The sequence below is a fragment of the Pipra filicauda genome, unplaced genomic scaffold (assembly GCF_003945595.2).
Source record: "Pipra filicauda isolate LSUMZ 115617 unplaced genomic scaffold, ASM394559v2 scaffold409_size848515_pilon, whole genome shotgun sequence".
Lineage (NCBI taxonomy): Eukaryota > Metazoa > Chordata > Aves > Passeriformes > Pipridae > Pipra > Pipra filicauda.
The window spans coordinates 267099-279606 of record NW_024104542.1 but is presented as its reverse complement, the minus strand read 5'-3'; the positions used below and the strand labels follow the sequence as shown (position 1 = coordinate 279606).

At 40.8% G+C, this 12508-nt stretch overlaps 1 protein-coding gene across 2 annotated transcripts in view; it reads right to left on the bottom strand.

Annotated features, from left to right (window-relative positions):
• NCAM2 (neural cell adhesion molecule 2) overlaps positions 1 to 12204 on the bottom strand; it is a 276313-nt gene extending 264109 nt beyond the window's left edge. For both annotated transcript variants that reach the window (XM_027713181.2, XM_039385372.1), the window contains exon 1: positions 12039 to 12204. In XM_027713181.2, coding sequence (XP_027568982.1) covers positions 12039 to 12090 — 52 coding nt within the window. In that variant the 5' untranslated portion in view covers positions 12091 to 12204. The remainder of the gene's footprint in view (positions 1 to 12038) is intronic.
• Positions 12205 to 12508: the final 304 nt, after the last annotated feature.

The following is a 12508-nucleotide window of genomic DNA, read 5'->3' as shown; positions in this document are numbered from 1 at the left end:
GGACTGAATTTCAGAAAAACCTCAGATTACAGAATTTTAGGAGTAAGGCTTGTCCTCCAACGTCATGAACTCTATGTGAAACTTCATGGGATGCTTTCATTAGGAAAAATTCTTTCATGGAAAGGGTTGTAAAGCATTGGTATAGACTTCCTAGGGAAGTGGTGGAGTTACCATCCCTGGAAAAATTCAAAAAAATGTGTGGATGTGACACTTAAGGACATAGTTTAGTGGTGAACATGGTGGTGGTGCTGGGTCGAGAGCTGGACTTGATGACCTTAAAGGTCTTTTACAACCGCAGCTATTCTATGATTCAGTGGGAACACCCCTGGACTATGAAATCAGAGTTTTGTTTTTAACAGCTCCAGCCCCCAAAAGAAAAACAGAAAACCAATCAAACAAAAAAAGGCACCCATTCCCCCCCCCAAACAAATCCAATGATCAATCCCTTCTTTGGTGCACCATCAACAAATATTCAGTGTTTCTCCTTCCCTACCTGCCAGTTTCCCCTCTCCCTCCTACTATAATGTTTTTTTTCTGATCAAACATTCATAAACATATGTAGAAAGTTCATTATGTCATGTAAAAATAGAGCATCACTGCAGAAATAGACTTTTCTATAGTTTGACAGATAAAGATGTTACTTATTTAATACCTACAGGTCACAGATTATAGATTCACTGTAGCTATGAAGAGAAAAATTTGTCTTCATTTTCAAGCTTTCATTGACTTAGGTGTAAACAGCGACTATGTAATCTGGAAAATAGTCAGATGTGTATTTAAGGTTCAATAAAGCAATAGAAACATTCACAAATCACAATTAAAGAGTAAGATTTATTTAAAATAGCTTTTATAGTATTTACATGATACTCAAGTCAATGGCTACTGTTATCTGGCCTTTAAAATAGGTGCAGAGAAACAGATATCAGAACTCCATCTAACAGCAAAAAGGACTTCTCTGTAGAAAAGGAGTATTTCTGGGTTTGTTTAGTTGTGGTTCATTTTTTAAAATGAGATCCTGAGTAGCTAGAAATGCAAAACACATGACTCACAGGAAATTCTATTTCTTTTAATCACCATTTTCACAGGAAACAATGGTTTCCCCAGCCAGATCTGCTCTTTTATGCAGCAGATAAAGTGTTCATTCATGTACCTAGGACCAAAATTAAAAAAAATATAAAAGAAAAGGCTATCAGAGTGTGGCACATAAAGGGTTGCATAGAATAAAGCAGGTGATTCCTGAGGTTTTAGACACAGATAAGAATATTTTGATTTATACTAACATTTGCAAATGATACAGAAAAGTTGAATATAAGACCAAAATTGTTCTAAAAATTAGCAACACTTAAGAGGATCATGCACTCAGAACTGAAACCCATTACTATGACATTAAACAGACATCTGTAAATTTACTTGCAAGAACAGTAAAATCAGATTAAATCCACCATGAGTTTTTGAGGACTGTATAGAAAACACCACCTCAGAACTCTCAATCCCAGTAACATAAATTCAGTATGTACACAGGCTGTATAATCCAAAGCCATTCATAAAAATGTAATGCAGAGGTGCTGGGGGGGGGGGGGATTTTTTTGACTAAATGCTAAAAGCTGCTGAACCCAGTGTGTGGAACTGCCATAGACTGGCACAAATCCCTTGAACATCTGATCACTCAGACAGTCACTTACAGACCTGCAGGCATGACCTGAATACTGAACAGCCGAGGAACAATTTTGACCACTGTCACAAAGCCACAGACAAAAAACACTCTAGTAAATCAAAACTCTCAAAAATGCAAACAAAACTGAATTCATGAATTTTTATGTGGAATGGTAAACTTCCCAACACAGCCACGACCTGGGCTGCAACAACTAAGCGACCATAAAAATTAAATACAACTTTCATACATTTTCTCCCTCTGGGAACAATTAGCAGCTTACAATATTTAAAGTGTGTCCTTGGATTTATTATTAAAAAACACAGAAAAATATTCTTTTTTTTCTCCTGTACCACGTTAACCTGGCACACTAGAACACCCCTTTAGTTTCCAGCTCTTCCATGCTTTTGGATTAGCCCCACACCTTTTCAGCACTACTTTATAAATATACCCACTACTTAAATATACATAGAGTTAGAGCTTGATTTTCTATTCTTCACTAAATCAAAATTCCCACATACTCACATGGGAGTTATACAACTCCTGAAAGCTTCAATCAGACCCTGCAAGGTGCAATCAAGTACCACCCCTGAAACAGTATTCCTGGCACACAAGTTTCCCATCGACTCCAGGAGGAGTTCCATGGCTGCAGAGCGTGCACAGTTCTGCCAGCAGACCTCATCTCACATAGCACTGTTTTCTTAAAATAAAAGAAAATGCTACAGAGATGTAGCATTCATATTATACCATAGACAATCTTCGCTGGGAAAAGTCAGCATTAGTTTTTGCTTAGCTCTGAAGTTAGGGTGTTATTCCCCCTATACAGAAAGCACAGGAGTACATAAATTATTGCATTATTTATTCCTGATGGCAATGCCCAGTTGGGTATAATTCACCTTAAATTTCAAGATGAATAAGGCAAGATTTACAAAATTAGAATTCAGAAACAAACAAACAAAAAAAACAAACAGAAAGCAACAAACCCAAAGATTCTATTGTGAAGTATAGATGCCTCGTACAAAATCATTCAGGTGATTAGCAAATAACACAATGTTCCAGCACTGTGAAATTTTGTCTTTGTAATTCTGTACTGTTGCTACAAAAAAAAACCCATCAAATGAATGCAAATGAATCATTTAATGCTGCATTTTCTAAGAACTGGTGTGGCCTCACCTCCAGTGGTGTGTGCAGTTTTGGGTGCCACAATATAAGGATTATATTATATTATATTGGAGAGCATTCAAAGGAGGGTAACAGAGACAGTGAAGGGTCTTGAGGGGAAGCTGTATGAGGAACAGCTGAAGGCACTTGGCCTGTTCAGCTGGAGAAAAGGAGACTGAGGGGAGACCTCACTGCAGTTACAACTTCCTTGTGAGGGGAAGAGGAGGGGCAGGCACTGATCTCTTCTCTGGGGAGACCAGTGACAGGACCCGAGGGAATGGCCTGAAGTTGTGTCAGGAGAGGTTTAGGTTGGATATTAGGAAAAGGTTCTTCTCCCAGAGGGTGTTTGGGCACTGGAACAGGCTCCCCAGGGAAGTGGTCACAGCACCAAGTCTGACAGACCTCAAGAAGAGTTTGGACAATGCTCTCAGGCACATGGTGTGACTGTTGGGAATGGTCCTGTGCAGGGCCAGGAGTTGGGACATCGATCCTTGTGGGTCCCTTACAACTCAGGATATTCTATCATTCTATGAATATTTGCTTTGTACACCTTTTAATGAATGAGAAACACTATTACATTTTCCAGAAAGTATCATTCAGCAATCTAAAAGTTATTTTTCCCCTATGGCTTGTGGACCGTTATATGAAAAATGTCTTAAAAGCATTTGTTTGAAGGTACCTCCTAGGACATTCTGGAGACCCATTAAATATAAACATTTAATAAATTAATCAAGAACCATTTTAGGAATAACAATATTTCCTCCCTCTTGTTCTTATGCTCCAGAGTCACTACTTTTTTGGCCAGAAAATAATTTTCTCCCTGTAACCAGTCTATATCCATTCACTCATATATCATGTCTTCCTTTCAAGTACCTTTGCACTCTGTTTTGTTCATCCCTGGGAATCATCATTTTTGCAATCAAACTATCTCAGCATTTATTTCACCAGGGTACTTGCTCAAAGAACAGTTTTAGCCCCCACTCCCTCGTAAGGCAGAACTTGCAACACTGATTACAGTGCAAAAGAGATATTTATGAACGAGAAGGGTATTTTAAAATTGGCCTGATGCAGATCAGCTTAAAATTCAAGTACTTTACATTACCATTTGCTAATTTAAGATAACCATTACCAAAAGGCTAGGGAAATAAAATGCTTAAAAAAAAATGAAGGAGCTGAACACCAAACAAAAAAAATGTAATTAAATCACTGGAAAGCCCATGAAAATAACATGTAGTTCTGAATCTTTCTCAGAAGAGATGGGCAATTTCTCCATGTTACATGCAATTATGAATGTCATGGAAGAGTCAAATAAGGAACTAGTATTACTCCATTACTTACAACACAGCAATTAAGGGTCTGAACATATTATTTGTTCAGACTTCTTTTTCTCTTGTGTAATCTATTGACACAGCACATCAAGTAGATCAAAGTATCAGCAGATTTAAGAACAAATTCATGCAACAAAGATCTGCCAAGATCATTAGGGAAGATCACATAGATATAACCTGACATATCCCTGAACCTTGTAGGTGCACTGACAGAAGTATCGCGCTGTTCTCATTCTGTACTTACTCTGTTTCTTTATGACTCCTGCTTTGAGTTTCTGTTGAGGTCACTGGAGCACATCAATCTTTTTTCTGATCCAGTAAGCACAGCAGTTTATGAGTATGATATGTTCAAGAATGTTTTAAAAATGCCATATGATGTTACTCCTAACAACTGGTCTTCAGTGCATGGAATTCATCTTGCTTTTCTACTCTTTTCCCCAAATGCTGGATCTGTAGGGTTTTTTTGCTTTGACTAATTAAAATAACATAATTAAACAATATTAACACCATTGCAGTTTGCTTATATGTTTCTTGTTATAATAAAGAAAAAAATTCATAGTTTTGTCAGTAAAAAAAACCTATTCATAGAAAAAGGTAGAATTACCTCTCCCCTCCAGTTTATATCTGTGACCATACACTGCCCTTAGTATCTGTTTTTAAATACTTTATTATTTTAAGCACAGATCTGAGTTCATGCAAGCCAAATTCAGCTGCAGCACAAAGGTCTACCAAGTTAATGGGTTTGAAATTGCTTGCAGGTTGACTGAATTTGGTGCAACGTGTTTTAGTAGCAAGAAAATTGATGGTAATGAGTGTTTTTAAACTGAATCCATAGTATGCTCCAAATGGCACCTCTTGGGCAAAGTGATGAGGACAGCAGCTTGTCATATGATTTCCAAGTATGAATTTCAGATCATACCAAACAACCAGTATTGTCACTTAGGCTACAACTGCAATGTAAGTAATCAGTTTAATATTAGCTAACTGGAAGGGCCATTTTGAAAAGGAAAAAGTTTCATTCCTAGCCTTATAAGTTATTCATATGCTACAGGGCTGAACATTGCTGAATTATGAAGTTATTCATCAGGCTTTGTCTGTTGTTTAGCAATACTACTCAGGTAACTAGAACATTAAATAAAAACCAGTGCACCCTTCTAAAGCCACAATAAAAGTTTAAGTGGGAGGAAAAATACAGCTGGGTAAAAAGAAAACGAGCCACTTGTACTTCCCTCTCAATTTTTTCTTCAAATAGAGCCACTACATCTTAAATGAACATAAATTAACATATCAATGATCTATGCTTTTTATGGAAAGCTGGTTCTTGAAGGAACTTGTATAGCATGTGTATAAGAAGAAATTTATTTCAGTAATGATAGGCGGGACTACTGAAGAAGCTGACTAAACCTCCACAGTACTACATGTTGCTTCCCAACTTTATCTGGATGTTATCCATCCACAAACTGGTTATTTCAGATAAGATTATGATTGGATCATGGAAACTGGTAGCAAATGACACCCTTGGTTAGTAGATTTCTAGGCTTACCAAAATTATTTGTTCAAATAGGTTTCTAAAAGACTTGATCTCTTCATCCTATTTGCAGTGCTCCTTATGTATCACATTAAAGAACAGGTAAAACCAAATGACTACATTTTTTCCTTTCCAGAAGAGGAAGAAAGCAGGTGAAACATTTCAGCAGGTGTCAGGTTTAACTTTAACAATGTTCTTAAATAGGCAGAAACCGTGTAATGAATTTTCAGTTGATACACTTCACTGTCTACTTCATTCCCAAAATTACTTACTTGAGACAGTAAAATAACCACTTTTCAAGAACTAGTCCTGTTTGTCTCTTGCGCAAACACAAACTTAAGTTGATGGAAATTCTCCTCTGACTAGAATTAGTAAAGTTTGGCTACAGTCATAGAATGGTTTGGGTTGGAAGGGACCTTAAAGATCATCTAATTCCAAACCCCCTACTGTGGAGAGGGACACCTTCCACCAGGCTGCTCTGAGCCCCATCTAACCTGGCCTTCAACTTCCAGGGATGGGGCATCCACAACTCGTCTGGGAAACCTGTTCCAGTGCCTCAACAACGACAATACTCATAGTCATCTTCATGTTTAAGAACTACATTATAAATATCTCCTTCTGCAGTAGATCTTAATTTGGATTTGTAGTTCAAGCTATTACTGTCATGCGTTCATTAATGATCCAGGTGTTAATGCACAAAAGCAAAGAGAAATTTTCTGTTAATCATAATTTTCTAAGTCCTAACAGCAGCATAAATGGATAGTATTGCCCATCTCATGCTATTTCAAAAATGAAAGCTGATTACCTCCTGCCATTTGAAGAGACACTTCCACACACTCCACTGAACCCACTGAAGTCAACTCATTCCTGATTAGTGTGAGCCCCTGGGTTAGTGCAACCAACAGTTCTTCCATGGAGCAACTCAAATGCAGATCATTCAAAGACTTAGGGGTCTTGTTAAGCAAGGTTTTCTAAAATGTAGAGCTGTGTACATACATATTCTCTGTTTCCTTTCCACATAACTTTTAAGTAACATTACATGGATTTCTTTTCCAGGATTTTAATATCCGAAGCTGCCACCACAAATAGCTGTAACCAGATAAATGACTCTCCCTGTTTTTCTTCTTTTTTTACTGCTCTCTTGTACTCTTTTCATTCAATAAATTAAGAGGTAGATTTTAAGCTCGTCTACAGCACAGCAAATCATAAAATGTCTTCTCTGATTAATGATATCATCAGTCAAGAGATAACAAAGTAAAAATTCAGCCACATAACAAATATAAAAACCTTGATACCCTTATTTTGAGGACACCCCATTCAAGATGTTATCGCATAACGCAAGACATCTAAGGAGTATCTTACTTTATTAAATTAACTCTTTTTATTTTCCTGATATCTTTTAAAGAGACATATAAATCCATACAAGCACAGTATTAAGAGAAATGGAGCTACAAAAGCAATAGAAAAGATTTTACTAAAGAATGCAGATTTATTTCACTGAAGCTGGACATCCAGAGATTCTTGAGGTAACAGCAAGTAGTGCTCTGAATGGTCTATTTAATATTAAAAATTATTCTGATTTAAACTAGTCAACAAAAATTGAATATTCTACTTATATACCCAAACTAGAAAGTAATTAAATACACTTAAGGGGGAACCTAATTACTAGGTCAGAATTAGGTCATGATTAATTGCTTAGGTCAAAATAAAAAGTAATGATAAGATAAAACAGATACCAACAGGCCTGGAACTAGTCTATCAGAGCCTCCAGATTTGAGTATGTCAGGATACAAGCGAGTTTTACCTCCCATCTCTGCTATTTCTCAATTACAAGAGACATCAAAAATAAGATTCAAATGACCTGTGACACGTAGAACTTCAGGATACACTTTATCAAGTATTTTGCCCTTATATTACAAAGCAAATATGAGTGCTAAAAAGACAAACAAAAAACTAAATAAGACATCTGACATTACTTGATATAAACTTTAAAATATGAATACCAGATATGATCCAGATTCTTGACCTGAAGAAGTCTATATACCACTCTTTCAAGAATAAATTTTCAACTCCCAGACACAAATTAGTGTAGTTAAAACGTGTTTCCCAAAATGTCATATGAACTTGACTCAATTCTGCTGGCATTAAATGGCGTGTGCTGAATGTAACTGGAGGATTACTGGAGTAAATTGAAAGAAAATCAGTAAGTAAACATGAATCACTTGGAAAAGGTGTCTCAAAGTAAAGGTCAATGAAAGGGCAAACAAATACAGTATTTGTTCTCAATATACTTGTTGTAGAAGGTGGCCATGAAAGGTAAATCCTACATAAATTCAACATAACAATCCAGTAACATTTCCATAGATAAAAAAAATTAGTTAACTAAATAAATACGTGTTGTGCTGTAAGAGAACAAGTCCAAATTATGCTATTCAACCTCTTAGAAAAGACTTTAAAGCTTTATGTCTATGCCTTTATCATTCATATATTTCATAATTTAGAGCCACTGCAAATGATAAAAATACCTCTAACTCCATTTTGACTAGGACTGCATGAAACAAAGCTCTCTACATTATTTCTCAACTATCTGTTCTTAAGTCAGTCTTTAAGAACACCTCATCAGTCAAGGGTTATTTTCAGGCAGATATTTTGAATCTCATATTCACCTGAAGAGGAGTAACATAGCCTAAAACAGAAAAATCAAGCATTCATTTTTTGTCTGATTAGTTTGTTCATTTTGGAAGGCTGAAAAGGAGAAGGGAGGAGAGTAGATGTATCTTAATCTTAATGCAGTTGTATAAACCAACTGTAGCAGAAACCAATGGCCAGTTGAAGTCTCAGGATATGTTTCAGATTTCAGTATGCAACCAGAGTAAAATATTAGTTCCATTTAATCCAGTGGAGAAACTCACTGATTTCAGAAATTCCAAATTTCATGGATTCAGTATGCAAAAAGTAGAAAGAGGCAGGATTCCAGACTGCACTGTGGTGAATAAGACACACAGGCTGGCATCTCCCTTGGGGGATGTTCCTTATTAACAAACAGTCCCTTATAAGCACTTGTAAAGAGAAACTCTTCAGGAAAAACAAGAAGCAGCTCAGTATCAAAGCAGTGAAAAGAGGAGACTTGAAGCACAATGACCGAACAAGTACTCACTCCTCTGAATCTCCTGGATGAGCACAAAATAGCTCAAATTCTACAAGCAAAACATTTTCTACCACCAAAATTTGCTAACACAAAGAAATGTATATTATGCAGAGTGATAAAAGAAATAGGATTCTGAAATCTGGGAAGATGTCCATTTCATCCACTTTTAGTCAGTGTCCCCAGACACTGGTAAAGACCAATGAAGCTTTTCCTTTTGAGTGTTGTATCACTACATGTCTTAAAAGGCAGATTTCGAAAGTGGAGCATGATTTTTTCTGTTGGTTTGGGGTACGGGGTGGTGGTGGTGCATCTATGTGGGTATTTTGTTTCTTTTTTTTATCAAAGCAAAGCTAATTAAATTTGAGCCTTCACACTGGATGAATTGTCTGGACAGCTTTGAAAGGTTCAGGAAAAAAATACTTTTGTTTCAGCGTAATAACATCGTCAGTTAAAGTCCTCCCTTGCCATGAAATTAGGAAAGGGAAAATTTGGCCCTGGTTGATAATTATGACATTCATAAGCTCTTAACTTAAGGGGCTGGGGGAGGGGGTGGCTGTCTGCTACTTGTTTTAAAACTGTTCTGATTTTCTGGAATGGAACAAATACAGTACCATTCCCTCTTTCCAATCCTGAACACCAGCACTTCCCAAAGAAAAAGCTTCAGCCATTCTTCATAAAATCTACTGCAGCTCCATTCTTCAAAATATAAATCCTCAGCCTAAGACTATGGATGTTTCCAAAGCAAATGAGCCAAATCTAGTTTCTGGCTTTTTCCTGATGATCCACACTATTTCTATTTAACATCAAAAAAGTCATAATCATCACTTAATACTTGCATAATAATGCTTTTCTTAAAAACAAACCAACAAAATAACCCTCACAAACACCACAATCTCCAGTTGATGATGTAAGTGTTCCCCACTACTGTATTTCCACAAAAAAAGATAAATCCCAAGAGTTTTAAGAATAGCCTCAAATTACTTGATTCACTTAGTTCTCTAGATTACTTCAAGGATGTGTTGAAAATGAAAAAAAAAAATATACAGTAAGTCCCTCACCATGATCACACTTATTAAAATGAATAAAAAAACCCCCACATCACTGTAGGTTTTTTTCTCTCTCCTAGCAACCTAAATGTGGATATTTTCCATATGCAGATGTTCTCCCGCTCCCATTTACTATGCCCTGCTGTGGATCGAAGCTGTATGTTTCTGCTTTTTCTACAGCCAGTTAAAGAATCTCATTCTTCCCCTGCCAGTACAGTCCATTCCCTCTAGTTAAAAAAAAAAAATAAATTAAGTTGTTTCTTTAAATTGAGCAACTTACTATCAATATGAGATTTATTCAGATTTCCTCCTCTTCTTTTCATCCCCCCTCGTATCTACCCTCCTATAATTTTTAAAATTCGGCTTAATATAATTTCACTCCATTGTTTATCTCCTAACATTTGTGATAGTAAGATAGCAAAACTATGCAATCCTCCTACACTGCAGCGATCACACTTCACGAAGTAGCTTTCCACCGTTGGAGGAGGCACAGAACACATCTCTACGCACATTATTACACCCAGGTAGATCAGTGCAAAGCCTGGAGGAAGCTTTCCCGTTCCCTCCTCTGCCATCCCAGCCCTGGCTGTGCTGGAAAGCCTCCGGACCTGTTTCTGGATGGCTGCTCACCGGGAGACTCTTCGGAGCGCATCCCGGGGTGGCAAAAGCACGGAAGCGTTTCTAGAGAAACTGAGAGCATCTGGTGTCTCCTTGCTACTTATCAACGAGAGAAAACACCTGGGCGGTGCGAGTTTCAGCTATGAATACACCGAAGGCCACCTTCACAGCTGCAGCTGTTATACCTCAAGGCATAACCCCCGCCCCTTCCTCAAGCGCAACAGATCTCTCTGCCCCTTCCCAAGACACCGTGTAGGGCCTAGGTGACACTTGCAGCCCCTGGGTAACACAACCAGCCCCCGGGTGACCCCCTCATCCCCCGAGTGACCCATCCAGCTCCCTCCCACCCATCCCCGGTCCCGCCGCGCCCCGTCCCGGGCGCTGCCCGGCGCGGCCGTGGAGCTCTGCCGCCCTCTGGCGCCCGGCGGCGGCACCGCGGCCCGGGGCCGATCCCGCTGGCACCCAGCTGGGGGTTCGGGCGGGTTTTACTTCTCCCCTAGAACCTCCTTAGGAAGGCGGGCCGCCGCCCACCCCCTCAGGTGCGGCGAATCAGCCTCGCACCGGGCATCTGGCGCGGGGGGAGCGGGGCCAGGGGCAGCCCCGCGCGGGCGCCGGGAACTTGCCCGAACAGTTTTCCAAACACGGCGGTGGTCATCCCTCACCGAGGGGCTGTTCCCCTCCCGACGGCCCTTCCCCGCCCCGTCTCCTCGAGGAGCACAAATCCGCAAGTAGTCGCGGAGGGGACATCCGAAAAAAAAAAAAAAAAAAAAAAAGGCAAATAAATGAATAGATATATAGATGTTTCAGCCCTCCCCCCAAAAAACAAGCCCAAAACGCATGGCTGCAGCGCAATCCCCGAGTCCGCGTTGTACACACACACGCATATATACACGCACATACATATGCAAAGAGCGAACCGTGCCCGGAGGCGCCAGCCCACCGCGCTCTGTCCCCGCACACCCCTGCCCCCGCGGCACAAGGGCTCCGCACCCGCGCACAGCCCTGTCATCGCCCAGCCCCGTGCCGGGGGGCTCGGTGTCCCGGCAGAGCGCCGGGAAGGGTCTTCGGGAGAGGAGGAACCCCGACAGGCAGACTTCAGGTCAGGTTTCTCACGGGCTCTACCGCCAGCACTTCTCCCTGCTCCTAAAAACGGAGCCCGCGCTACCTTCCCCGAGAGCTGATGCGGATTTTAAGGCACGGTCCCTGGAAGACACATTTTTTTGAGTCGCTCCGTCTCCCTCCCACATTTATCACGAAAAAAAAAAAAAAGGGGGCGAAACCCCATGCAAAGCAGCTAAGTACACTTAGCACCTTCCAGGTTTTTTTTTTTCCTCTTTTTCCTCATAAATGACACCTCTTGAAGACTTAAAAAAAGGTGGGCGACGAAACAAGTTTTAGGTCCTTCTTAATTTGGTTCCAGGATAATGCATTGCTTTATTTTTTTCTCCATTTCTTTGCCGTTAATCTGAGCGAGCGGACAGCACAGGTAAGAATCATAATTAATTTAGGAAAAAAAAAATAAAAAGAAGAAGGCGGCAAAAGGCGGCCCCGCTCCTACCTTGCCCGCCACTGAGGAGCAATCCGAGCAGGTAGAGAGGCAGGAGGCTCATGTTCAGGAGCTCGCGCCGGTGGACAGTTCCAAGTTGGAGGATGCTCGGCCAGCCCAGGCAAACCCTGCCGCTGCCGCCGCCCGCGCAGCCCCGCACCCGCGGAGCGCCGCTCGCCAAGTGACGGCCGCGCCTCCCCGCGCCGCGCTATATCGGCGGGGCCGCGCCGCCGCGCAGGGGGCGGGCGCTCGGCGGGACCGCCCGATCCCTCCGCCGCACTCGTTGCTCCACCACACCGACGGGCGGCAGCGCCGAGATTCCTCCGCCGCTCTCAGAGGCGGCAGCAGGCTCGGAGCATCCTTCTCTGCATCCCTCCCTGCGTCCCCCCCTGCATCCCCTCCTGCATCCCTCCCTGCGTCCCCCCCTGCATCCCCTCCTGCATCCCTCCCTGCATCCCCTCCTGCGTCCCTCCCTGCATCCC